The 27,822-nt window shown below is 40.1% G+C and overlaps 7 protein-coding genes across 7 annotated transcripts; 1 reads left to right on the top strand and 6 right to left on the bottom strand.

The window, feature by feature from the left end:
• Positions 1-4,283: 4,283 nt before the first annotated feature.
• NCS57_01462100 (Zinc-type alcohol dehydrogenase-like protein) lies at positions 4,284-5,381 on the top strand (the record flags this gene model as incomplete). Its single annotated transcript, XM_053064218.1, has 2 exons — positions 4,284-5,045; positions 5,103-5,381. The coding sequence occupies 2 exons, from the start codon at positions 4,284-4,286 to the stop codon at positions 5,379-5,381; spliced, it is 1,041 nt and encodes a 346-aa protein (XP_052906501.1).
• Positions 5,382-5,884: 503 nt separating this feature from the next.
• On the bottom strand, positions 5,885-6,961 carry NCS57_01462000 (Epimerase domain-containing protein; the record flags this gene model as incomplete). Its single annotated transcript, XM_053064217.1, has 1 exon — positions 5,885-6,961. One exon carries the CDS (start codon positions 6,959-6,961, stop codon positions 5,885-5,887), a length of 1,077 nt encoding a protein of 358 aa, XP_052906500.1.
• Positions 6,962-9,540: 2,579 nt separating this feature from the next.
• NCS57_01461900 (uncharacterized protein) lies at positions 9,541-11,153 on the bottom strand (the record flags this gene model as incomplete). The annotated part of the gene is made up of 11 exons (XM_053064216.1): positions 11,067-11,153; positions 10,967-11,011; positions 10,825-10,915; positions 10,746-10,768; positions 10,665-10,683; positions 10,490-10,612; positions 10,377-10,437; positions 10,186-10,323; positions 9,866-10,128; positions 9,634-9,805; positions 9,541-9,577 (listed from the first exon to the last, which is right to left on the bottom strand). The coding sequence occupies exons 1-11, from the start codon at positions 11,118-11,120 to the stop codon at positions 9,541-9,543; spliced, it is 1,026 nt and encodes a 341-aa protein (XP_052906499.1). The 5' UTR covers positions 11,121-11,153.
• Positions 11,154-11,598: 445 nt separating this feature from the next.
• On the bottom strand, positions 11,599-12,360 carry NCS57_01461800 (Methyltransf-25 domain-containing protein; the record flags this gene model as incomplete). Its single annotated transcript, XM_053064215.1, has 1 exon — positions 11,599-12,360. The coding sequence occupies one exon, from the start codon at positions 12,358-12,360 to the stop codon at positions 11,599-11,601; it is 762 nt and encodes a 253-aa protein (XP_052906498.1).
• Positions 12,361-12,666: 306 nt separating this feature from the next.
• On the bottom strand, positions 12,667-14,364 carry NCS57_01461700 (Sugar porter (SP) family MFS transporter; the record flags this gene model as incomplete). Its single annotated transcript, XM_053064214.1, has 1 exon — positions 12,667-14,364. One exon carries the CDS (start codon positions 14,362-14,364, stop codon positions 12,667-12,669), a length of 1,698 nt encoding a protein of 565 aa, XP_052906497.1.
• A 9,087-nt stretch (positions 14,365-23,451) lies between these two features.
• NCS57_01461600 (DAO domain-containing protein) lies at positions 23,452-24,793 on the bottom strand (the record flags this gene model as incomplete). Its single annotated transcript, XM_053064213.1, has 2 exons — positions 23,452-23,644; positions 23,694-24,793. 2 exons carry the CDS (start codon positions 24,791-24,793, stop codon positions 23,452-23,454), a joined length of 1,293 nt encoding a protein of 430 aa, XP_052906496.1.
• A 1,000-nt stretch (positions 24,794-25,793) lies between these two features.
• On the bottom strand, positions 25,794-27,152 carry NCS57_01461500 (uncharacterized protein; the record flags this gene model as incomplete). The annotated part of the gene is made up of 1 exon (XM_053064212.1): positions 25,794-27,152. One exon carries the CDS (start codon positions 27,150-27,152, stop codon positions 25,794-25,796), a length of 1,359 nt encoding a protein of 452 aa, XP_052906495.1.
• Positions 27,153-27,822: the final 670 nt, after the last annotated feature.

Genomic DNA, 27,822 nt, shown 5'->3' with positions numbered 1-27,822 from the left:
CTTTATAAGATATAAAATATAAAAATTTTATAAGTTTATTTATAATAATAAAAATATTATTATAAAGGTTTCTAATAGCTAATTCTTTTAATAGAGGTAATTTAGTAATAAAATTTATAATAATTAAGTCTTATAATTATTTTATAACTAAGAGTAGTTAACGTACATGATAAGCATGCGACGCATCCAAGTATGCGACGCACTTTTCTTAAACCTTACTACTATAAACTAAGATAAAAACACAACAAATCAATTGATCAATTAAAACTACTCACTATACTCTTCCCCAGACGTCTCAATCACTACCTGATAGGTCCTTGCATTATGACCGGGCTTGCCGCAGATACCACAATGCCGAACCCCCGGTCGCGCCGACCTTCCTTGACCACCACTTCTCGATGATTCCGCCACTACCTGCGTATTAATATCCATCTGATCAATTGCTTGCCTTCCCTCCTCTACTGTCATTACCCCTCTTTTCTGTAGTCTAGTCCTTTTTGCCCTCCGGCGCCGGCTTAGTATCTCATTTGCCTCTCGAAGGTCTTTATTCTCAGACCTCAATAAGGCATTCTCATGCATCATTGCCTTAGTCCCCTTAGTAAGCGACTTAAGAGCTCCTAAAATTGACTCTGGGGAGCTACTTTGATGCCTTCTGATTCGTCTATCGAGGTATTCAGACTGAGATTGGGCCTTAAGGACGGTCTTTGGAGTCTTTGACGCCCAAGGGGTCGAAGGGCTAGCTACCTCCTCGGCAGGCGTTGGAGTCCGTAGCTGCATATTAAGCTTCGAGACTACACTTTCCGGGTCAAGAGGAACAAGCCCGGCTCCTCTAAAAGCCGCCTTGATATTTCTTTCCGTCATAGTGGCCTAATATGCGGCGTAGAAGGCCGGAAAGAACTTAGTCTTTGAAACGTGGGTTATAGAGCATCTGATCAGATGCTCTATTTCTCGACTGTAAGCCTGCTTGAGTAGGTTAAAGTACCCGATATTAAGAGGCTGAAGTAGATGAGACGAATGAGGTGGCATACAAAGCGTGATAATCTTATTTTCCTCGCAATATCTCTCAAAGTCGACGGAGTGGTGACTTTCGTGGCTATCTAGGATCAGAAGACGATAGGAACTAATTGATCGATTGCTTGTACACCGGTCAAAGTGTTTTAGCCACTCGAGACCAATCTCATTATTAGTCTAGCTATTTTGGGTCGTCGCAATAGCCTAATCGCCCGGGAGGTTACTTTCTCGGTACCAGTTGGCGAGGTGATATTGGCCTGCACCGATGATAAACGGCGGGATCGCCTAGCCTTCCGCATTAATCGCTTAGATCACTATAATCCATTCCCGGTTTCCAGGCTACACTAATTTTGGCTTTCCACGCCTATCTATGCCTGTGACGACCATTCCGCTTGTAATTAGACCCATCATAAAGCTAGTCTCATCAAAGTTATAGATATCAGCGAGGTCAATACCATATTTCGCGATTATGCTCTCCACGAGCCTAAACCAATCGCGAATAATGGTTGGATCTTCGCATTTAGCTCTCTGGTAGTCGTATTTACGAAAAAAACGCGTCTTAACCTCTTCGTGTCGCCTGACGAAGTTATGAGCCCAGCGCTTGCCGACGGGTGACGCGTCGCGGTCGGCGAGCAGTCGGTTGGCCATTTCTTCAACAGCACGCAGTCGGGGGGGGAATCCTCGCGAATCTAGGTCGAGAATGAACTGAACTATGATCTGTTCCTCTCGATCAGATAGTCGGCGTGATTTTGGAATCCAATCGCATCGCGATTGGATTCCCTGTCTGCGACGACGCAGCCTTGGCTCGGAGACCTTATAGATCTTTGCAGCGCGTCGGACGCTTAGTTTTGGGTCATTTTGAAGGGCTTGAAGGGCAAGAAGGGTTTTAGCCTCAGTATTTAGGTCTGACATATTTAGTGGTGGAAAAATCAATTGATCAATTGAAAAGTTAGGTGTAGGAGGGAAAAGTGCGTCGCATACTTGGATGCGTCGCATGCTTATCATGTACGTTAATATAATAAATATAATTATAGGTTTATAGATATTTTAAGCTATTTTTAGAATTTTAAGGGCTTTTTTTATTTCTCTTTTTAATATATAAATACCTTTGTCTCGCTCACTTGACTGTATAGCTCACTTATTAAGTATGTTATAGCTATTATATTATTAATAATTTAAATATTATTTAGGTATTTTATATTTTAGATATATTAGTTTTTACTTATCCTTTTAATAAGGTTATATATATTATTTATTTTAGCGCTTATAGTAATAATTTAAGCCTAAAGTTATTTAATATCTTTATTATTAGAGCTATTTATATTATTTATTTCTTTATCTAGGTTAGCGGGGATAAAAGTAATAGATATAACTAGGTAATTAATAGTTAGAACCTATTAATAGTTATTAGCGGGAATAGCCTAGGTAGCTATTATATTTAATATTATTTAAGGTAATATAAGTAATTTACTAAATAAGAGCTATTAATATATAATAATTATATTTTTTCTAAGGGATAAACTAATTATATTAGGTTTATATTAATAAGGGGTTATTAATATTATCTTAAATAAAGGGGGTATAAGTTATATCTAATAATATACTTAAGGTATTAAGTATAACTAAGTTATATTAATAGCTAAGGTAGCTATTATATAAGAAAATACTAATAAGTATATTTTATATACTAAGGATAATTAGGTTAGATTATACTAGCTTATAGGGCATTAATTATAATTTAATTATAAGCTTACTAAGAATTATAAAGGGATTATATTAGCTTAGTATTAATCTAAGGTAATCTTATAGTAATTAGTTAGTATAATAGGTTTTTTTCTTAATTATATACTATTATATTATATTAGCTATAATAATATTTAATTAAGTTTTTATTATTTTATTATTTTATATTACCTAAAATAAAAATTAAAATATCTTAATTAATATCTTAATAATTTTAATAATATAAGCTTATATTAAGTTATTATATTTAATAAATTTTTATATAGATATTATTATAATATAAGCTTTATAAATATATTTTTATTTAATATTTTATTTTAATATTTTTTATTTTATTAAAAATTTAAATAATTTTTATTATAAAATTACTAATTATTATATATATTTATATAATTATATTTATTTTTCTTATAATTATAACTTAAAATATATTAAAAAATAAAAAATAAAATAAATTAATATTTATTAATATTATAATAATATATATTTTTATTATTTTTATTTTTATTTTTAAATACTTAAATAAATAAAAAATCTAAAAAATATAATAAATAATAAGAAAAAGTAAATTAATCCTAAGATATTAAGGCTATTATAAATATTTTAAGTTAAATATTTTATTATAAATCAGGGCTATCTGTATAGATCCCCTTAATCTATATATATTGCTTTTATTATTCTTCCCTAATAATAATTCCCTCTTTCCCTTTTAGGCAACGACGTGGCCTTCTTAATTGGGCCTAGTCAGGTCACGAGCCGGAGATCACCCGGCCGGCCACTTGCTCACGTGACCATCCTCAGAGATATTGTACAGGGTGCGATCCGCCATATTTAGTTTGCCCTTATTACTACTATACCTTAAGATTAGTAAGTAAGGAAACTCCGCAAGCGGAGTTCAGGACCATTCTAGGACGCGTTTTATTTTCCTAAACAACGTATCCCGAGATTCGTAGCCACTAACCTCATAGCTTTCCGGCAATGCCGGTGCGTCGGTCTAATACCACGTCCGTCGGGGGTTCTTTATCCTTAGGGAGCTAGCCCGATGAGTAATAGTACTACTGCGATGGAAAGAGTTAAGCCATACTAGTCGGCGTGGCGAGTTTAAGTAGATATTTTTACTGGAATAGTAATATTTAATATGTATTTTAACCTCGGCATAAATTAACTATCATGTAAGAGTTATCTATCGCTATAGAATATTCCTGAAGGTGAAGTCAGTATCCGACGGAGGCGGGCCTACTCTTGCCGACGGAGTCTAGCCATGCCTGGATGGAATACGGGATTAATGATTTGGAATCCGCCGACGGGGAGAAAAGAGATGGCGAGATGGGCATGACAATTTTAATTGACGGCATTTGTGTATTGGCTGGCCGAGGCTGATAAAAATGAATTGCCGATTGCAAGTCCGCTCTTGACATTACATAAATAGTGCATCTCATTGAGGGCGCTGAAGTTTCATGCAACCTACCCCAGATCTTTACCACTCTTTCGCCACATCAACTACAGTTTTGAGAAACAGCAGTCTCAATATGAGTAACAACAAGACCCTCATTTACAAGAAAGTCCCCAATGGACTTCCAGTCCCTGGTGAGGACCTTGCCGTTGAAGCACGAGCGATCGATCTCGAATCGCCTCCAAAGGGCGGCCTTATTCTCGAGATTCTACAAGCATCTTTCGATCCGTATCTCCGGGGCAAAATGCGCGACCCCAAAATCAAGTCGTACTCCGCTGCCTTCGAAATCAACCAGCCTATCGTCAACGCCACTGTATCTAAAGTCCTCAAAACCGATAGTCCCGAATATAACGAGGGTGACTTGGTAGTTGCTGCCACTCCCATCGCCGAATATGCACGGGTGGAGGACCTCAAGGCGCAGATGGTCCGCAAGATCACGAACCCGTTCAGTCTCGACATTGGCCTCTTTCTCGGGCCCCTAGGGATGCCTGGTTTGACAGCTTGGTCTGGCTTGCATAAAATTGGACAACCCAAAGAAGGCGAGACGATCTTCATCAGCTCAGCCGCTGGCGCTGTTGGCCAAGTTGTCGGGCAGGTAGCTAAGCGAGCGGGTTTGACTGTGATCGGATCTGTGGGCTCAGATGAGAAGCTAGACTTCATAATTAATGAGCTAGGGTTTGACTCGGGGTTTAACTACAAGAAGGAGTCGCCATCGAGCGCGCTGGGCAGACTTGCTCCTAACGGCATCGACATTTATTTCGAGAATGTCGGTGGAGACCACCTCGAAGCCGCACTCGAAGCCATGAACATTGGCGGCAGAATCCCAATGTGTGGAATGGTAATCTCACAACCGCACACATAATCTAAGGAGCATGAGGCTGATTAGGACTTCTAGATTAGCGGCTATAATACGCCTATAGCAGAGCGCCCAGGGATCAAGAATATGGCGTATGTCGTCAGCAAGCAGATTCTCATGCAGGGCTTCATCGTTACCAACCCTGACTATTGGGCTGTCTACTTCAAGGAGCATCAAGAGAGTCTCCAGAAGTGGTTTGCGGACGGGAGCATGAAGGCAAAATTATCAGTGACAGAGGGCATTGAAAATGCGGCTGAGGGGCTTGTTGGCATGCTTAAAGGCGAGAACTTTGGTAAAGCTGTGTTGAAGATCAAATAATGTTTTCTGCATGGGGAAGGACGTGGTTCCGTCGCCAGTGCGGATTTTCCATTACTGGAAATGAATTCACTATGTAATTGCATCTTGTTCGTACTGGCAGCTTTGGATCATTAGTATGAGCCAGTGTAGGAAGCGAGATAGCACACCACTACTTTTGCCTCACGCGCCTAGATGTTTTGACAGGCAGCATCTAGCTAAGAGAGAAAGATTTATGTCGTATTACATAATAATATGGCCAGTTAGACGAAGTGCATTGCCTAGGAACTCAGCAAATATAAATCATATAAGTGTCAAATTCATCTTGGCTAGATTAAAAGGACGGCTAAACTCCCATCTAACCATTCGCCAACGCAGTCTCTAACAGGGAGAGTCTAACACCCGATCAAGCAACACAACCTTTACGAATTAACTAGGTCTAGAATGAAAGCACCAAGCAAAAAGAAGTCACGGCTCACAAATAATCGATATTATGAATGGATCCTGAATACAAAAGAAATGTTCAGCTAGAACTTTACTCTACCAGTCCTTTTCATGCTCTCAGCGCTGGCCACCACGGCATCTCGAGCGCTGCGTGGGGCCCAGTTCAGCTCTCTCTTAGCTTTTCCATTGCTCGTTGGTCTGACAATACCCAATTCTGGGACGATTAATGCAACGGACTTGTCAAAAGCAGCGACAATGCGTAAGAGAAAATCGGGGAGCATATGAGTTGGAACTTTCTTCGTTTCCCTTGCCGGCAACCCCTCTTTCAAGTATGTCGATATATCCTTTGTCGAGACCGAGAGTTCATCAGATATGGCCAAGTATCGTTGACCCGCTGCTTCCGGAGCCTCCATGGCCTTGATATGCAGGTCGGCGACATCCCTGACATCGACAATGCCGAATGAGAGGTTCGGTAATCCGGGAAGATCCCCATTCAGCATCCGGGTAGGGAGCTCCAAACTGGTGTTGATTTCGTTTCCAAGTGAAGGGCCCCAGACGCTCACTGGATTGACAGTCACCAGTTCCAAACCCTCCCCCTCATTCCTCAGCCACTGCCACGCATCTTGCTCCGCCAGAGTTTTGCTCTTTTCATATGCCCCAACAGGACTTTTGGGGTCTTTCAGCACCGTCCAGTCCGTCTCGGTGAACGGGTCGTTGTTTGTTCTCTTTCCGTGTCCGTAGCCGATGGCTGCAAAGGAAGACGTGATGACAACACGCTTGACGGTCCCGGATTTTTTCGCAGCTTTGAGTGCTCTCAGAGTCCCTTCCCGAGCTGGTTTGATGATGTCGTCTTCATTCTTGGGAATACTCGACGGGTAAGGGGACGCAACGTGGATCACAAAGTCGCAGCCTCTACAGGCCTCGTCCCAGCCTTTATCACTGAGGAGATCGACTTCAAAGAACTCAACGCTGTTTGCCTGTTTCTCTGATATCCCTCCGCTGCGAACCTTATCCCGCACAAAGTTGGAGCGGCTTAAAGATCGCACAGTAGTTCGGACAGCATAACCTTTCGCCAGCGCCTGAACGATAATGTGAGCGCCGACAAAGCCAGATCCCCCCGTGACGAGAACAGTTGTACCCGTCATGGGTGCGAAATTCATGATTGGAGGAGGTGATTAAAGTGAGGGTCTTGACGGGATCGTTTACCACTGAGTTGGGAATACTATTACCTGCACTTGACCGTAGAGCTCGCTTTAATACTTGGTTCCAATGTTCAGCTGGTTCTGAAAGTTCCGCCGCCGTCGGCACGCTAATATGAGGATGGAGTGGGACAAGCTGCGCTCCATCGGTTACCGATTGGACCGTCGGGTGAAATCACTGTTCCGGTGGGCAACATAAAGATATTAGGTTGCCTTTATTAGATGTTTTCTTAACCTTTCTGCACAACGGGGCTTATATCTTGGTTCAAAGATGAGAGAGATGAATGAAAAGATAGGGTCATCGAGGGCAAAATGTGACCAACTGCCCTCGGAATGCCCCGATCAAACCCCAAGCCACGGTGCCATCTCGAAAAACGTACACGATAAGAGAGCGCACAATACAAGCTAGCACGCGCTTTCTCGCATCTAATCACTCTCACGACTGGCATTGGGGTACATGTACTCGATCCAGTTGGTAAATGACTGCCATACCCAGTTTTGGTACTCATCTACATCATCAGAAAACCCGTCTTCCGACTTGAAAGTATAATTGGCCCCAGCGCCAGCTTGCTGCAACATCGCGTTCCGGCCCTCGATATCGCTTGTCCCTGTGTTGCTGCTAGGGAATTCGCAGAAATGGTTGGGCTCGCTCGGAGTTATTCCAAGCCCGTTGGCGATTTCGATGTCGGCACATGGCACAGCTCGTCTAGAGATGTTCGGTTCATCCACCATGCTGAGTTTCGGACCCTCGAGGGTTCGTCGCCGCTTCTCCACATATAGCAGTGACGGTGCATTGTGGGTATCAGGGTAGGTCATCAATGTCTCGTTGTTTGCGAATGTTGTATTTTGTGGTAGTTTATTCGACGCATAATTTTGAAGTGAGAGCTGCGATTCACTTGGAGAGGAGGAACATTCAAAGTTCCCTTCCTCTGTCTCATGATGCAGCATGCAAATGCTAGCCAACGGAGAGCCAGTAGCACATGTATACCTCTTGTGTGGGGGCTTTCTTCTAAACCGTCTAATCACTGGCGCGCGATTGCGGTTCAGATCTTGGTCCTTCCATAACCGCGTGTGGACAGCCTGACTGATTGGCGCGGATGCCGGCATATGGATGATTCGTTAAGCAGCTGGAGCGTGGAGTATAATTGCGCCGCCTTCGGGGTGTAATTGCGGATTCTGAGAGGATGGGGACCATGAACGAAATGAACAGTATGTGGGCTATAGCAGCCGCGGCCCTAAAGAAGGACGGCCGAGCCATGACTTCCGTACACACTGTTGCAGAGTCCCCCCGACGGACGTGGTATTGAACCGACGCACTGAAACCCGTCTTGGAATGGTCCGCTTGCGGAGTTTACTAGTGGGGCTTCAAATGAGCCTCCACAATGAGTTACAGCACAATATGAAATCCGTCTCGTTCTCACATGCCTTAAACGCCGCTTACTTCTCTATTTCTTGTGCTCTGTACCGAGGCTGCGTTTGGTTATTCAGCCTCGGCTTCTCTCGGTTATCACTTCATGTCAGTCTATCCGATGGTTTTAGGGTTTCCAAACTCCGCAAAATTAGCCACAGCCATACAGCCATGGCGTTGGTCGTCACTCTTAGCATTCGACTGGTCAAAGCACAACAACTCGGAGCGATTCATAACAAGCATGTTTTCCAAACGGCATTCACACCTTCCCCTTCTCAATTTGTACCGCAGCCAAACTTAGGTGTATTCAAAGAGTGACTCAGCATAACGACCGTCACCGAAGGTACGTTCAAAATTAGATCGACGAGCTTCTACTCCAAGACGTGGACGGTAAGTAGACCTGAGACAAATGCAAAACCCAAGTCCTAGATCATTTAATACCGATAATCCAGCCTAGAGGTGTCCTTAAGGCCAAGCTCGTGTTTGTACATGGATTCGGTGAACATCTAAATCGTTACAACGATTTTTTCCCCAAGTTGGCCAGTAAAGGAATTGTGGTCTCTGCATAGGATAAACGCGGCTAGGGTAGGAGCGTCACTAAGGCATCGGAGGAAGAGACAGATAGTATTCAGGATAGCCTCGATCAAGCCTTCTTTTTCAAATAGGCTCCTTCCAGCGAGTACAACTACGGTTTATTGGCGTAACTCATTGCCGTGCATCAGAAAGATGGAAAAGAACATAATACACTCCAAAGTTGCCGAAGAGATCACCAGGGGATGGGTTTTTGTATGCCATGTCAAGTGGCCTCGTTTGACTGCTTCTTCCATCGTTGATCAAGTTTTCATGCAACAGCCGAGATGTCTAAATAGAGGGGCCCGCTTAGAAGGTAACAGCGACAAAAACGCAAATGCAGCGATCTCTCTTTCTAGCTTGGAGAGTAGCCAGCATCTGATAACGGAGTAGACGCAATACATCTCTGCTAAGCAAGCCACTACCAGATAACCAGCACTTCTGACTTGACACAAACGGTCTGCCATACACGCCATCTTTCTAAGGCCTACTTACTCCTTGGTGGAACTGCATCACCGGAATCTCCATGTGTTGTTTTCTGACTGCCAGAACTGGGGTCATGCTACTGTGACTCTGGTTTCGTAGCGTATACTGACCAGCTGAGAGCAGTTAGCTCGCCCCTAGACACATTCTCTATCCAGAATCAAGGACTTACATTGGCCAGTACGAGTGGATATTCAAGTTCCTTATATCCTTACGGACGGCAGGCAGGAACACCTCCAGTTCCTCGTTGCTCCAGCCAAGACCACCTCCACCTTTAGGGCGCGTAAACACAGCCAGGCTCAACGCCGACAGGGCATCCATGGTGTTCTGATGCGCCCAAATTCCTGGAAAGCAAGCGCTGCGTGAGCGTCATCACTACCATGACCCGCTCAAGAAAGGCTTACCGATTTGTTTGTGTTTCTGGTCCTTGGGCCAACGATTCAGCGGCCACTTGCGCTTCACCACGTGGATGTCGACAAAGCCAGTATCTTTGAGTTGTTCCTGGTACTTCAGCGCGCTGTCCATAGGAGAGCCGTTGGCAGTGAAGGCGCTCGACAGCAGAGTTGACCACTTATATAGCGCCGAGTCTTCAGCGAGCGTGCCGTCATCGGACGTAAGGGGATAGATGATGTCGATGAGTTCAATTATGCCACCCGGGCTCAGGTTCCTGAGATTCCATAATCAGCGGCATCCGTTGTGTGGGTCGAGAAAGGCCATGTCATACTCCCATGACTGCCTGAAAAACTTGGGCCAGTCACGAATCGATCCTGTTAGAAAGCGAGCAAAGACAAAGTCAAACTTGGTTGAGTAGCCCCAAGGTTCCTCTAAATCATCTACGTAAAAAGAAACGTTGGGAGGGATACTCGCTGGAGCGTCAGCATAGCATTAGGGATATTGCGTTTGTCGATGACATACGCTGTAGGTTGGATCGGGCTCAGATCAACGCCAGTAACTTCGCACTCGGGATGCTCGTCCGCTACAGTTGTTAGAAGACTCATTTCTCTTGGTGATGAATAGAGGGAATTTACCGAACTCGATGGCCCAGATACCTGTGCCACATCCGGCATCAAACGCGCGGCGGAGCTTCTTGGGCAAAGGGGCTGCATGAAGCCTTCCATCGAAAGTAAGAAGGAATAAGTGGTGCTGAAGGTCTGTGTTTGGTCAGACAACCTGCAAAGCGGCTTACGAGCAGGCCTGGCATACCTAGTCGCTCGTTCTCGGTCTTGGTAACGCGTCAAGTCAGTAACTGGAGCCGAGCGTGGGAGTGGTGAAGGCGAAGAGTACCTCGTCATTGGGTAGGACATACGCTGCATCAGTCAGTCAGATATTTCGGCATCGCTGAAAAGACGAGGGCATTTCTTACCGCCATCCTTGTACGCATGATATGTCCTACCATTCTCCTCGCGATACTTTAAGATGCTTGATCTCAAAGACGTAGTATCACTCCCGGCATCCTTGGTGACCTATTAGACAGCGACGATCCCCCACGATGGGGCCACACTTACGTCTCCAAGGGCCGAGTCGCCATCATCGAACGCGTCTTGGACAGCCTGTCATGTTTGTTAGCAGGTTCATGAGACGCCAATATCCGCGGAACGTCCTCACATTATCATCGGCGACGAGCGGGGGCGTCTCAGGACCGTCTTGTTCTTCGGCCATTATCAAGTGGTCACTTGACAGTGGCAAGATGTGGGCGATCGGGCGAGGAGCCTAACTAAACTAGCCCGGGGAATGCGCTATTTAAATCAGAGCTGACAACACACCACTGTTGACCCCTCTTGCGAAGGTCGGAAGCAATTCCGCCCAGCGCTACGGAACATAATGCTGACACCCGGTTGGTCCATTTTTATTGCCAGTCATATGCTTCCAGCGAAACAATCGAATGAACCGTTGATGCTGCCTTCTGCAGCTACTTTCGGATCGCCGTTGGGATCAAGGTAACAATATATTTATCACCTAACAAAGACGCTGGCTTCTGCATCTGTACTCCGTTATAACTATTCTTCTATTCAAACGCGATATCTGCTTGAGATATTGCTCGAGAAATTTCTTAGTAATATATACCTGTATGAACTGCAATGCTAAGGCTAGTATCTCGAAAAGGCGTCTCGCACTTTACATCCAGGGCGCTATGCCTCTATGCCCTTGCCATAACAACAACAAAGTTAGGATCCTTGACATAATCCCCCCAAAAGCTCAAATCATTCTTGACAATTTCCGTGTCCTCTGGCCGGCAAACCTGAAAGTCGACTAGCCCAAGTTCGCGAGCAATATCGTCGGAAAGCGAATAGCTCGACTCCATCGACGTAGCCTCAAAGGAAAAGGGCGGCTGGGTCACGCATCCAACCTTGTACTGCAGGCCATTTGGAATCTCCTTAATCTCCGTGAACGTGACGCCGTATTTCCCGTAGCTCATGTATTCCGCACGCACACTCTTCGCCCTCACTCCGATGAACCTTCCACCAGGCTTCAAGCCCGCGATCACGTTTTCCCACATGTTCTTCAGATCCGACATTGAAGCGGCATGATCAAATACCCAGTTTGCCATGACTATATCGTACCCATGTTGCGGCAAGTCGAGCTGCTCACCCAACGGCCGCGTCACGTCGGCCTCGAGCCAGCGGATGCGTCCCTGCCGGCCTAGCTGCGTCTCGACGTCCTGACCCGCGTGCATCATCTCGGGCGAGATGTCGACGACATCAACGATGGCGGCACCGGCATCCACTGCGCGCCGGGCGTGGAGCCCGCTACCTCCACCGAGGTCAAGGACTTTGAGGTCGCTGCAGTTGCCTAGGGCGTTGCGGACTAGTTCGGCCTCGAGCTTTGAACAGGGGAGCTCCTCGACTGAGGCATATTTCGGAGCGAAAGCATCGTACTGTGTTTTCTCGGCGGTAGCCATTGTGAGAAGATGTGGAGGAAGTCTGTTGGTTGTGTTGGTGTGTCTGCGAGTTGCGTTGCGTGCTTTTCCTCACCGTGGGATACCCCGCTCTTTCGAGGACGATGGATTAAAATCCTAATAAGCGAGCTAATCACACTACACTACTTCCCGTTAGGCTTTGGAGAAAGGTGGAGTCGCGGATTCGCTTGGTGGCAGTGCAATATTAAAAGACATGAGGGAGCTCATTCACTACCTAAACCTACATGTGGTACTATTACAAGGTGGGTATGTAGGGCAACGGCAAGACTCCATTCTCTGGTTCTCGGGCTAACCAACATGCGTAGCAGTTGGGCCGAGTTTGTCGGTCTTGGCCTCATGCTCAACATTCCTTAAGATGGTATCGACCTGGGTCTTGGAGAAATTTCTAGCGGAAACGTGATTCTCAAAGAGAATATCCAGCTCAAGGAAAGTTCTACCCTTAGGTTCAGGGAGGCGGAAGTAAGTCCAGATTGCGCATAAGAGGCAAAGACCAGCCCAGAAGAATCCGGCTCTCGCTCCCCAATTCCATGCCGAAGGGTTCACCATGCGCGGGGTGATGATATTGATGACAATACCGCCAACGTTGTACGTATTCCTGGCAAGCACAATAGCCTTTCCCCGAAGACGAGTGGAAGGAATCTCGGATACCAGGGAGTAGCAGACGGGGCCGACGCTAAGGTTGTAGACGAGGGCATGGCCGAGGAGGAGACTACCAGCGGCCCATTGAGATGCCGAAGTCTTGCCCGAGAAGGTAGTACAGCCGATGCTGAACAGTACCAGTGTCAAGCCAATCTGCCCGAACAGGTAGAGGTCGCGACGACCAAATTTGCTGACAAAGAACCAAGATCCGATGGTGCCGAAGAAGCCAATGCCGTACTGACCAAGTGACAAATTAAAGCTGTTAGACACATCTAAACCTGCATTTTGGTAGAAGTACGTTGAGAAGGCTTGCAGAGAAGTACCGCAGAGCTGCTGGACCAACCAAGTAGCACAAACGATCTCGGTTCTTCGTCTAGACACCGACCCTCTGAACAGGTCCAAGTATCCTGTTCCCTCAGTCTCGGCCTTCTCGACCTCATTGGTGTAGACCATCATGGAAATAGTCTTGTCAACATCGAAGCCAGGTACGGTACTGGGGGCTGCCCGCCCCTGCCCGTCGACAACACTGGTCTGCTGATCGGCTTGTTGGACGCTGGTAGTAAGGCGGAGTAGCGAACGCTTCGCCTCTCCCAACTTGCCCTTGCGAACAAGCCACCAAGGAGATTCAGGAGCCAAGAAGATCCCGACAATCAACGGCACTGGCCACATCCACTGGAGAGCAAAAGGAATGCGGTAACCCCAAATGTCGTTGCGTGATAACATAGCGCGCAAGACACCAGAAGCGATAAGCTGTCCCATAACCCAACAGAGGTTGACATAGGTGGTCAAGTAAGCTCGAAGATGGGTCGGGCAGACTTCCGAGGCGTATTGGGTTGTTAGAGTTTGGAAGATGCCCCACGGGACACCAAGCAGGATCTCTCCGATAAGCAGTTGGACCAGAGAGCCCGCGAAGAAGACAATGAAGACAAACCCAATGACTGCAATAAGTGCGCCAATGAGAGTCCAGCGATAGCCGTACCTCTCCGAAATGAAACCACAGATGTAAAGACCGAAGATCTCGCCGACGAGAATGCCGTTCGAGAGACCAGATTGCCAGGCCGCAGTCAACTGGTAGCTGCCATCGGCCTGCTTGATACCGAAGTCTCGTTGGAAGGGAGGGTATGCATAGAGGGTTCCGATGAGAACAGTATCGAATCCTTCCATAATGATGACTGTCGAGAGCAGGATGGACCAGCCCACAGCCTTGGGGTAGAGCTTCAAAGAGGCCCAGAGCTTCAAGTCTCGCTCAGCTTCGCCAGCTGCATGGGCATCTTGAAGCATGGCATCGTCAATTCCGTAGGGGTTGACAGGCTGGACTGCCCCGGCGGTTTCGGTGTCTTTGGCCATCGTTGATGTTGGGTCCGTTCGATTCAAAGAAGTTGTCGGATATGGAGCGGAGACTCGTTCAACTCGGTTAAGGGGAGAGGATTCTGTTAATAATCCAAGTTCAGATAAACTGTGTCTTTTATGAAGAAAATAAAAAAGGTTGTATCGAGGGTGTGATGCTACAGCGCCTGACTGCCACTGCTCAATGCTCATGAAGGTTGACCTCCGCTGGCTTGGCTTCTTATATAGCCAGGATCACGGTAATCATTTCCCCATCATGAGATTCCGGAGCGTGGCCAACCCCAGAAAGTCGACTATGGGCTCCACGGTGAATTGAGTTCCCCATGGGGCACCTGATGAAATTGCGCAGACAGCTCATTGGACTGTTATCGATCCGAGAACAAGCCCGGCTTTACCAAAGCCGCGCTAGAGCGCCGCGGCCGAGCTCGGAGTCGTTTCCGACACAGCAGAATGGGATGCTTTTTGAACAGCTTTCTGGTGCAAACCTTTAATCTCTCGCTTCGGTCAGGGTCTGGATCTGGGTCAGAAAACGTGGGTTTGAGATGCTAAGGACCTGGAAGTTGGCTCCAGCCTTGACTAATCTATGCCTAACCCTAAGCCTAAACTCTGTACCCCAGAGACGAAAACTTCTGCTGAATAATTTTTCTGTAAATATAATTAATCTAATTAAATAAGAATAGGATATAAGTTGCCCCATATAAGAGACGACTAAGTTTTCGATCTGATAATAAGCTAATAAAAAGTCTGCGGGCACCGCTATGGGCATAGACGATCCGACATTAGTCCAATAACGCTTCTTGCCGACGAGGGCCCCATATGAGCGGTCAGGCATCGCCGGTTCATTGCATTGTCTCTTTAGTCCGTGCCCTAATAGTTAACCCGAAAGCCGCGAATGCCGGGATTGTCTTCCCTGAGAAGCATATGCTTATTAAGAAAATATAGCTATATAAGTAAGAATACTAATTTATAACTTTATAAATTATATTAACGTATATGATAAGCGAGCGACGCAGTCAAGCAAGCGACGCACTATACTGTGTAACTAGAAATTACCTACCCTATATTACTTTTACTTCCTTAATAAAATAGCTAGAAGGTTAGAAAGAGTATTTTTATAAACCTTATTTTTTATAAAATCTAGAAATATTTATTATAGATTTTTAAAAAAATATCCCTTATAAAGAAAAAGCTATATATATAGTATAAATAGACTTTTCTTATACTAGCTTATAAGGAATTAAATTAGATTTTTTAAAAAACATCCTAAAATAATATAATAGGTAATAAGCCTAACTATAAAATTTTAGCTATTTTAGGCTTAATTTTAATTTTAGAGGGCTTTTTAAAAACCCTCTTTTAAGGTGAAAATCTAAGTGCGTCGCTTGCTTGACTGCGTCGCTCGCTTATTATATATGTTAATATATAAAGTAATATAATTAAAACTATATTTTATTTTAATATATATTAGAATTAAATATATTATAATTTAATTATATTTTATAAGCTAATTATTTATAAATTATAATAATAATTTATTATTATTATTAAAATTATTTTATATTATAAATAAATAATAAATATTATTTTTAAAACTTAATTTTTTTTATTAATTATAATTTATTTATTTTTAAGTTTTATATTATTAAATTTAATAATAAATTTAATATTGATTTTTTTATATTTTATATTATATATATTAAAAAATAATTTAATATAAATAATTTAAGTATTAATAATATTTATATTATAATTTTATAAAGTATTATTAAATTTATTATTAAATATATTATTATTTATATATTTATATAAGCTAGGATATATATATTATATATATAACTAGATAAATTTAATTAATTAAATCTATAAACCTCTATCTACCTCTAAGTTTTAGTCCAGCGCTAAGCCTTAATATTAATTCTTTTTAGGTTTAAACTCTAATACTAATTCTAAGAACTAATCCCTCTAAAACCTATAATACTAATAATCTTTATTTCTTAATATACTTATACCTATAGCTATATAGCTAGATCCTAGTTAATTAAAATAAAACTTTTTTTATTTTTTTATTTAGTATTATAAAAAGTCTTTATAATTATTATAAATATTATAACTTATGCCTTATATTAAATAATATTTTTTAAGTCCTTAAGAAATTTAATATTTTTATTAATAAGATATTTCTTTTTTTATTACTTTTTTTAAGAGCTTTTAATAAAAAAAGTATTTTTCTAAGAAAATTAAAACTTTTATTAATATTATAATTAATTAAAAAAAATAAAATAAAAGATAATAAATTTAATTAATAATAAATTATTATATTATATATTTATATTAATATTCTTAAGGCCTTTATTTAATATTATTATTTATAGCTTATTATAAGTATTCTTTATACCCTTATAAAGCTTATAAACCTTTTTATTAAGGTTATTTTAGTTATATTAAATAATATATTAATAAATATTAGCTATAACATATATGCATAGCAAGTGTCTCAGACAAGTAAGTATCTTAGCATACTATATACTTAAAAATAGCAAGTTTAAATTTTTTAAAAAGTGCTATAGGGTAGCTATAAAGATAAAAAGAGTATTACTATAAATCTAACTCTTTATAAAATATAGAAATATTTTTTTTAGATTTTTAAAAAAATTCTATTATATAGAAATAGCTATTTATATAGTATAAATATGCTTTTTTCTAAACTACTATATAAGGAATTTTTCTAAAAATTCTAAAAAATTAGAATAAGGTTTAGACCTTATAATGAGCTTATATATAAGCTTTAAGTATTATATATCTTAATTTGGATTTTTTAGAATTTCTTAAAGTAATTTTAAAAATAGTAGAAATCTTACTATAGGGTAATTTGAGACACTTGCTTGACTAAGATACTTGCTATGTATATATGTTATTACTTTAAATATTTTATTAAAGGTTTTTATAAATAATAACTAATATAATATCCTTAATATATTATTTATTAATTAATTAGTTACTTATAGTTATTATTAATTATAATTTAAACTCTTTTTATAAGGATAATAAATATATAATTTTTTAAGATTTTAAATTCTTTAAGTAATTAAGAATTATAATTAAAAGATTAATATTAAAAGAGAGAATTATTAAGTAAAGGTAATTTTAATTTCTTTAGTTAATTAAGATATAAGCTATTTATTATAAATAGAGCTAGCTTTAATATATTCATAAAGCTATTAATAATTATATAAATAAATCTTATTAATTTAAGCCTATTAAGACTTCTAGCTTTAGGTATAAAGCTTTTATAATAAAAATTACTAAGATATAAAATATAATACTTTAATCCTTATTTTAAGTAATATAAAGTTAAGTTATAATATATATTAGAGATTAAATCTCTTAGAATTTAAAGGATATTTTAGGTAAATTAAATAACTAAGTTTATAGCTCTTTATAATAATAGATATATCCTTAGTTATTTAATTAATATTATAAAACTTATTAAGTCTTTATTAATCTTAATTAATTTTATTTAATTATATCTTAAAAAGAAATCTAAAAATATTAATATCTTATCTATAATAAAATTTATAAAGAATTTATTATAGCCTAGAGAGATAAAGCTATCTTATAGTATATATTTATTTATTAATATAACTATATTAATTAATTAAAATTAAAAAAATTTTTTTAAATAAAATGAAATATATTTTTATAAAGCCTATAATTTTTATTAAGGATTTTCTTTTTATTTAAGTTATTAGAAATTTAATAATTTCTTTTTTATACCCCTTAAGGATAAATATATCTTTTATTTACTAAGCCTTATATTTAATTATTTTAATAACTTATAATAATTTAATAAATAAATTAAAATTTTTATAACGTACTTGATAAGCAAGCGCCGCAGTCATGTAAGCGCCGCACTTTTTTTAACCCCCTCTATAGTTATCGCGATAAAAACACCATAAACCATGTAATCAATTAAAACTACTCACTATACTCTTCCCCAGACGTCTCAATCACTACCTGACAGGTCCTTGCATTATGGCCGGGCTTACCGCAGACACCACAACGCCGAATACCTGGTCGCGCTGACCTTCCTTGACCACCACTCCTCGACGATTCCGCCACCACCTGCGCATCTATATCCATTTGATCAATTGCTTGCCTTCCTTCCTCTACCGTCATTACTCCTCTTTTCTGCAGTCTAGTCCTTTTTTTGCCCTCCGGCGCCGGCTTAGTATCTCATTTGCCTGTCGAAGGTCTTGGACCTCTGCCCTCATGAGAGCCATCTCATGCATAACTGCCTTTGTTCCCTTCGCAAGAGACTTTAATGCTTCAAGAATTGACTCTGGAGAGCTACTTTGATGCCTTCTAATCCGTCTTTCAAGGTATTCAGACTGAGATTGGGCCTCAAGCACAGTCTTTGGGGTCTTTGAAGCCCAAGGGGTCGATGGTTCAGCTGCCTCCTCAACCGGCGTTGGCGTCCGCAGCTGAACATCAAGCTTTGAGACCACAGTTTCTGGGTCAAGAGGAATAAGGCCAGCTCCTTTAAAAGCCCCCCTGATATTTGTTTCCGTCATAGTGGCCTCGTGTGCTGCGTGGAAGGCCGGAAAGAACTCGGTCTTTGAAACGTGGGTTATAGAGCATCTGATCAATCGCTCTATTTCTCGACCATAAGCTTGCTTTAGCACGCTAAAGCACCCGACGTCAAGGGGCTGGAGTAGATGAGAGGAATGAGGTGGCATACAAAGCCGGATGATCTTATTCTCCTCACAATATCTCTCGAATTCGATAGAGTGGTGACTTTCGTGGCCATCAAGGATCAGAAGACGATAGCGACTATTTGATCGTTTGGCTGTGCATCGGTTAAAGTGTTTTAGCCACTCTAGACCGGTCTCATTATCGGTCCAGCCATTTTGGGTCGTCGCAATAGCCCAATCGCCCGGGAGGTTGCTTTCTCGGTACCAGTTGGCGAGGTGATATTGGCCCGCACCGATGATAAACGGCTGGATCGCCCAGCCTTCCGCATTAATCGCTTGAATGACCGTAATCCATTCCCGGTTTCCAGGCTGCACTGATTTTGGCTTTGAACGCCTTTCTGCACCTGTGACAACCATTCCGCTTGCAATCATGCCCATAAGAAAGCCAGTCTCATCAAAGTTATAGATATCATCTGATCGGATGCCGTACTTCGCGATTGTATTCGCCACAAGCCGAAACCAATCGCGGATAATGGTTGGATCTTCGCACTTGGCTCTCTGGTAATCGTATTTACGAAAGAAACGCGTCTTAAGGTCTGGGTGCCGCTTCACGAAGTTATGAGCCCAACGCGTGCCAACTGGTGGCGCGTCGCGGTCGGCAAGCAATTGATCAGCCATTTCTTTCACACCACGTAGCCGTGGGGGAAATCCTCGCGAATCTAGATCGAGAATAAAGTGAATAAGGATCTGTTCCTCTAGATCAGATAGCCGACGTGATTTCTGGATGGTATCGCGTCGAGACTGGATGCCTTGCTGGCGGCGACGTAGTCGTCGCTCATCGACTATATAGGTGCTTGCGGCGCGTCGGATGCTTAGTTTTGGGTTATTTTGAAGGGCCTGAAGGGCAAGAAGGGTTCTAGCTTCAATAGTAATAGCTGGCATATTAGGTTGTTGAGAATCGATTGATCAAATGAAAAGTTAGGTGTAAGGTAGAAAAGTGCGGCGCTTACATGACTGCGGCGCTTGCTTATCAAGTACGTTATTTTAAAAATTCTTATATTAAATTTATTTTTTTATTATATATAAATTTAAGAAATATATTTAATTCTTTATATATAAAGGTATTATTTATCTAATTAATAAGTCCTTAGAGTTATTTTTTATAAATATAGGTTTTTTATTTAATATTTAAGAACTTTAATATAATATAATCTTAGTATTTTAAATTATTTTATAATTTCTTTTTTTTTTATTTTTTAGGTTTTTATTTTAAGTTTTTTTTTAAGATATATCTATATAATAACATATTATCTCTTAGGTAAATCTTAATATTTATTTCTACTAAAAAATATTAATTAGAATTCTTTTTAATTTATCTTAATTAAATATATTTTTTTTTTATTTTATATTTTTTTCTTATTTATTTTCTAATTAAATAATTAATATCTTTAAGAGCTATATAATATTACTTAATTATCTGTATTTTAATAATATTAATTATTTTTTTTTCTTAATTCTTAATTTTATTATTATAATAATATTAAGATATTATTTAGCGTTAAATTACTTTATTAATTAACCTTAGCTTTAAAAAAAAGCTTAATTTTTATATTAATAATATAGTATTTTTTATATTATAAATAAAGTCTTTTTATTTAATAAACCTTATAGTAAGGGTAATAGTATAAATATTATTTAACTTATATTAAAAAAATATAAAATTATTTATTATTAAATAATTAGATATTATTTTTATTAAGTAAATAAATAATATATTAAAAATAAAAGGAATTAAGATTTCTCTAAAGGGTATTATATATATTTTTTTTTAGATTTATATATTACTAATATATAAGTAAATAATAATTTAACTTAATATAATAATATTATCTCAGAAAAAAAATACAATTAAAATATATACTTAAATAACTTTAAGGCTATAGGCTTTTATAAGCTTTTATAAAATAATATTCCTTTTAGAGCTTATATTTATTATAGCTTTAATAATTTTACCTTCTAGGTTATTAAGTCTTATAAGAATATAAGGTAATTTCTAAGACTAAGTAATTCTCTTATCTTAGCCTTTAATTATTAGTTTTATAGTATTAATTATCTATTTAATTAGTTCTATATCTTTAGTTATAGGTATAATTTTTCTTATAGTCTTTCTCTTATCTTAATAAATCTTTATTATTATTATTTTTTACTTTAGTATATTTATATTAATTATAATAATATAATCTTTAAGCTAAAAGTCTTTTATATAATTATTAGCTTAATTAATTTAATTTATTTTATTAATAAAAATTATATTTATATTAACTTTCTTATTAATTATTACTTAATAAGCCTTTTTTTAATTTTATTTATTAACTTAGATTATATTAGTGCTATAAGTATTATAATTAAATAATTTTTACTTTTTCTTAATAATATATAATATTAATTTAATATAAGTAAGTTATTTTATATTATTAATAATATTTTAGTAATCTTTTAATACTTTTTTACTTAATTAAGGTAATAATATAAATAATATATTAATTAGAATTAAAATATTTTTTATTTAATAATTATTTCTTAGTTTTTATATAATTAAAGCTTATTTTTCCTTAAGTATTTAAAACTTTTAGTTTTTTTTCTTTATTTATAATAATTAATTTCTTAATTTACTAAGTAATTTCTTATATTTTAATAATATTTTTAATATAAACTCTTTTTCTTATATTAATAACGTACTTGATAAGTGAGCTGTACAGACAAGTGAACGAGACAGCATACTATGCACCTAGAAATAGCCTACCCTAGACCCTCTAACTCTTTCTATAAAATAGCTATAAGCTTAAAAAGAGTATTTTTATAATTCTAATCCTTTATAGAGTTTAAAAATGATTTTTTTATATTTTTTAAAAAATGCCTTTATAGAGAAAAGGCCAAGTATACAGTGCGAATAGCTTATTCTTTAAACTACCTTATAAGAAGCCTTATAAGATTTTTTTTAAAAAATATATATAAATAATATATAATATAATAAATATAATTATAGGTTTATAGATATTTTAAGCTATTTTTAGAATTTTAAGGGCTTTTTTTATTTCTCTTTTTAATATATAAATACCTTTATCTCGCTCACTTGACTGTACAGCTCACTTATCAAGTACGTTAAGTAATTTAATTATTTATTATTAATATAAGCTAATATTACCTTATTAATTAATATTAAAAAAATAATTTTTTAAGTAATTAAATAATTATAATAACTTAAAATAATTAAATTAATAATAAAATTAGCCTTAAATACTTAAAATATTTTAATTAATATATAATTAATTAATTAATTAATTCTTATTATCTCTTAATTCTTAATAGCTATAAAAATTATTAATTAATTAAATTTAAGAAATAATATAAAAAAAAAAATTATTTAGCTTTATATATTATTTTATTTCTTTTATTTATTTTAGCCTCTTAATATTAAATACTTTAAGTTATTAAAAAAAGCCTATAATTAAAAAATAAAATATTTAATTAAATATTTTATAATTTATATTTTAAAAACTAAATTCTTTTTAGCCTTTTATATTATATATAAAGCTATTATAATAAAAAGAAATACTAAGGGGGCTTTTAAAAAAGCTAGCCTTATTCTCCTTAACTTAAAAACTATAATCTTAAAGCTTAATATATAGCTATAGATTTTAATACTTATTAAGGAGGGATCTAAGCCCTTAATCTCTTAGGTCTTAAGGACCCTAAGGATTATACTTAAGGCTAGATCTTAATTTAAATACCTTAAAAAATAAATTAAAAAGTATTAAAATAGCTCCCTAGAGTTAATTCTTAAAACCTTAAGGTCTCTTAAGAAGGGGATAAAGGTAATTATATATTAGGTTACCTTATTAGCTACTAAGAATAAAGACCTTCGGGAAGTAAATAAAATACTTAATTAGTACTAGAAAGTAAAAAGAACCTAGCTATAAAAAAAGGGGATTATAATAATAAAAAAAGAAAAATAAGTAATTAATTAAATAAATACTAATATATAAGTAATAACTAAATTATTAAGATATAGTAATTAAAGAAAAATAATATAACTAAGGGTTTAATATTATAATATCTATAATTAGCTTAGCTATAATATAAGGACCTATTAAATAATAATTAAGATATCTAAGAAAGAATATAATAAGTAGTTTTAATTAATTAATTAATTTATTATATTTTTATTATTATATTAATATAAAAGGTTAAGATTTTTATTATACTTAGTTAATTATTATATTTATTATATATATATTATAATAATAAATATTATATTTAAAATTTATATTTAAAATTTAAATTAAACTTAAATATTAATTCCCCTTAACCCTAACCCTATTTACTTAACTAATAGCTACAGTTTAGCCTGCTCCTCGACACAGAGCATTCGCCAAGGCTGGCCACCTCGGCTTCCATCTCCCTTCTTAATAAAAGCGCCCTGCCCATCAGGGAGCCTTAGCCTCCACTTCCGGCGAATCTGCTCGGACGCCTTGCCCTCGAAGCAGTCAGTGATATACTTGCCCAGCACTGGCAAAAACTTGAAAGCACTATGTAGTTGTTAGTTAAGACTTTGCAAACGACAGTGTAAATACTCACTGGCCAGAACCGCCGGTAGCAATAAACAGTCTATCTATTTCAGGATGGTGGTCGGCGATGAAGTCACCGTCAGGGGTATCAGAGTACCAGCACATGCGCCTCCTCAGCCAAGGCCGAGCTCCGAACCGGGGCACAAGCTGGGCCAATCCCGCTCGCAGATGCTCGTCAGCATCATCAGGGAGATATCCAGCGTCGGCGTTGTTACCAGCCAGCTTGGGCGACGAAACAACTCTTTTTCCATTGTCAACGGAAACCTGCGTGGCGACTCCAAAACCATGGTGGGCAACTTTGAGGAGATTGTTGCCAGGGTACGGGGGGAAGACGAAGACTCCAGTGCTGAAGTTCATGATGACGGGCATCCCACGCAGGGACTCTGCCTCTTCAGGTGATAACTCGACGAACCCGACAGATTGACCGGAGGCGGAAGATGCATGGGCGATGGGCAACAGTTGACCGGACCAGGCTCCGGTCGCCAGAATGACCTGAGTAGCAAAGTGAGACTCTCCCTCAGCAACATTGACACCGACAATGCGCTTCTTGTGAATCCGGAGGGATGTCACCCGCCCTCTAGGGCCAGTAATGAAGCTGACGCCTCGCTGACTGCACTCTTGAGCCATCTGTCGAACAGCAGCCTGTGCATCCGCCCAGCCACCTCTGGGGTTAACATACGCAGTTAGATTTTCAGTGTTGGAAGGAAAGTGTGGATACTGAGATTTGAGAGTGTCGGCGTCAATAATGTCGCCGCTGGAATCACCGAGCTTGTCACTCATGGCCTTGCTCTTCGTGACATAGGTGGCATCGGCGTTCTTATCGGCCATCAAGACGAAACCGGAAGGGTAGAAGTGCTCCTTATAAGTCGTGTTCCACTCCTCCAAGGCCTCGCGGGCCATCTTGGCGTATGTCTCATCTGCATACTCAACACGGATGATTCTGGAAATGTCGACACTGCTTCCATCTGGGACGGGAACGTTATACCGGTCAAGAACGACCACGTTCTCGTATCCCCTCTTCTTCAGTTCCAGAGCAGTGCCGAGGCCAAAGATACCAGCACCAACTATGAGAATGGAGTCGGTCTTGAGATGCTGAGTGTCGGGAGCCATGACTGGTTTGGGAGGTAGGGTGTGGCTGTGGACGAGAGGCAATCGAAAGAAAACAAGGGGTATGGTAGACGGAGGATTAAAGAGCCTGGGATAGGTAGGAACGGCGTGAGTTCTATTCGCTATTTATCCTGTCAACTTGCGGGGGACGGTGTTAGATTCCGGAATCGGGTCGGTGATAGTGGGCACGGATTGAGGGCGGAGGTCCACCGTCCCCACGTTTGGGGCCCGGAGCGGGCTCCGTCCCTACTCCGATTCGCGAACTCAAGCCCCATGCATTAGATCCTATCTGGCTTTTATGGCATTGGGTTCTAGGGCCAGCATGTGTCCAGAACTTACAGTATTGGGTTTTGATGCCGTCATGTACCTATTGATAACTGTGTCTTTTGCTGTTGTGGCTGATGGCTTCTTGTCATCATCGCAGATAATAATAATAATGTGTCAAGAACTGTGTTCTTTGTTATGGTGGCTGATGCCTCCTTTTGCAAGCGTCACCAATTTCACGACAATGCTTTAGATCAAAAAATACATGTGACGATTGTGTGTTTCCCAAGGAATAATAAGACTGTGGGAAGGATGACTTCAACTGTGTGTATTTTTGGTTGTGAAACATCAGGTTTGTTCGTACTAGCATGTAGCAGACCCTCACTCTAAAATCTGGCATACGGTCCTCCCACCACTCTACAGTAACCTTGGTTCGAGAATTGTCCAAAAGCGCTTACTTCCTGGCTTTCATGTCGTGCTCATAGTTAGTAGAAGCATCCCTGTCGGTAAACAACGGCGCTATTATTCCGACTGCTTGGGTGTTGGGTTCTGGGTAGGAGGCCATTCAAGAAATATAATTGTCAGCGAGGAGCATTCAAATAACACCGCCTGATCACAGAATCAATCTCTGCTGATAAGCGTTGAGTGGTAAGGACAGCACACGACTGGCTGACTCATGGCCGGCCTCGAAACGTGCCAACACTTGAATGATGATCGAGTAGATTATCTTGAAATTGACTTAGGAGATGTCAAAGTTGAACCAATTGTCAATAGCCTTCCCCCAGTCTTCAGCCTGCAAGAATGAATTGTCCTCGCCCATCATCTGGTTCATATCTCCAAAACTCTCAAAGAACCGGTCCTCAGCAACATTTAACCCACCCACCATCGTCCCAGCCGGCGTGCTTGAGTGGTTGATTCTGATATTACTTCCATTATCTTCTGGGGCATACGCTGTGACCTCCTTAGGCACCGTCTTATGGCCTGAGATTCCAGCAGAACCAACCATGGCAAACTCTGAAATGTCTTGCTCGCGCTGGTCGGCCTCCAAGGTGATGGGCTCGCCAAACAGGGACTTGTCCGCGGCCGCGTTGCTGCGGACTGCCTTTTCGTAGATAAGAATATCCCAGAGCAGCTGAGCATCGATTGACCATGACATCTGAGGCTCGCTGGCATGAGTGCCTTGGCCAGAAACAGACGGAATCATGGTGATGCTGTCTTGCAGTTTACGCAAGTTTTGCGCCTGGGGACAAAGATTAGCTTCTTCATCTCCAACGGAAGGAATCTGACATGCCATTGAAGCAACGCAAGGCCAGATCAAGCCCATACGGTCCAGAAAACTCATGCACTTATCGTACCCCTTCTGTGCCTTCTGACGCAGCACATCATCCTTGGCAAAGCTGTGCTGCAAGTGAATGGTTGCTACGATAGCCACGCAGTGTGCGACCACTGGGTCTGACACCTGAAACTGCTGCTTCTCCACGAGGTCGATAAAGCAAATAATCCAGGTGCTATGCCTGGATATCTGATCAAAAGACTGGTGAATGAAGGTTTGCGGCATCATGCGCCGGAACCCCTTTAATCGCATCGACAGTAAGAAAGGGTGGTTGACGAGGGCTGGGACGGCCGAGTAGATAAATTGATGAAACAGCCACGGGCCCCAGTAGTCTCTCCGTTGCTGCAGCGCCTCAGGAGTGAGGCCCCCAAAGTTATTAGTGGCAAATCGATACTTGACGGGATACTGGCAGTCAAGCTCCGTGTGACGCAGCATTATGAGCGAGTAGTCAGACTGGGGGTCCCACGGCGGAGGCTCGTCGGGGCCAACGTGTGATGCGGCATATACCCGAGCCATCTGCCAAGCTTCGGCGGCCTGAGCTATATAGGGGAGGATACCCGAGTTGGGATTCACGTCGTGGCCTGGGTCCCGCGGAGAGGGGAGTATGCTAGATCGATTGTTGAAGGGCCCCAGGACATGGTTCCTGTCGGATATGCATCCCTGGATGTTTTGCAGGAGGGATATGCCATGGATACACAAGGAGCATTCTGCTGGATCACCGAGAGAGGCGCCAGGTCGGAGGCTGCTCGCAAGGTACTGGGCCATACTGAGGTCGAAGCCAGCCTGCATCACGTCTCCATCTAAACACATCAAGTCAGAGGAATCTTATTAGGATAGTCAACATAACGAGACTTGCCTGCGGAGCTAATCATGTTGAGAAGACAAAGTGTTTGCAAAGTAGAAAGCTTGACTGTTTTGTTCGCAACGCGGTCCATGACCATTTTCCGGCACATTTTGACCGTTCCGTTGATAGCCAGCTGCTTCTCGGGTGTCAAAGATCCAGGTGGGAATCTACAGCTGAGGGCCTGAAGGGCGAGGCAAAGCTCATGATCGCGATGCTGCAGAGACTCGAGGAAGCCTTCTTGACGAAAGAGCGACAGCGGTTGGTTGTGACACCATGTCTGAAACAGCTGACCAGCCTCGAGTAGACTTTGGTCTTCAGAGTGTAGTCTAGGCCGGCCAGTCAGCTCCTGTCAGCTGGAAAGTTGGTGCGTATGCTTTTACGTCATGAATTTGCCATCTGTTTGGTCTCGACTGCTCTGGGGTGCGTCAGGCAAGTCTTCAGAATACCCGGGCGGTAGTGATGAGATTGATGGGCCCGCCGAGTGAGTCTTTGTCTTGGGCTGACTATGCTCGCTTTTGTTAGGGACTCACCCTTGTTGGAAATTATATGCTCACTCTTGCCTCAATGACTGTATCAGAAGATCCAGTTTCC

Source organism: Fusarium keratoplasticum, chromosome 13 (assembly GCF_025433545.1).
Source record: "Fusarium keratoplasticum isolate Fu6.1 chromosome 13, whole genome shotgun sequence".
Taxonomy (NCBI): Eukaryota; Fungi; Ascomycota; class Sordariomycetes; order Hypocreales; family Nectriaceae; genus Fusarium; species Fusarium keratoplasticum.
This window is presented reverse-complemented; position numbering and strand designations above follow the sequence as displayed.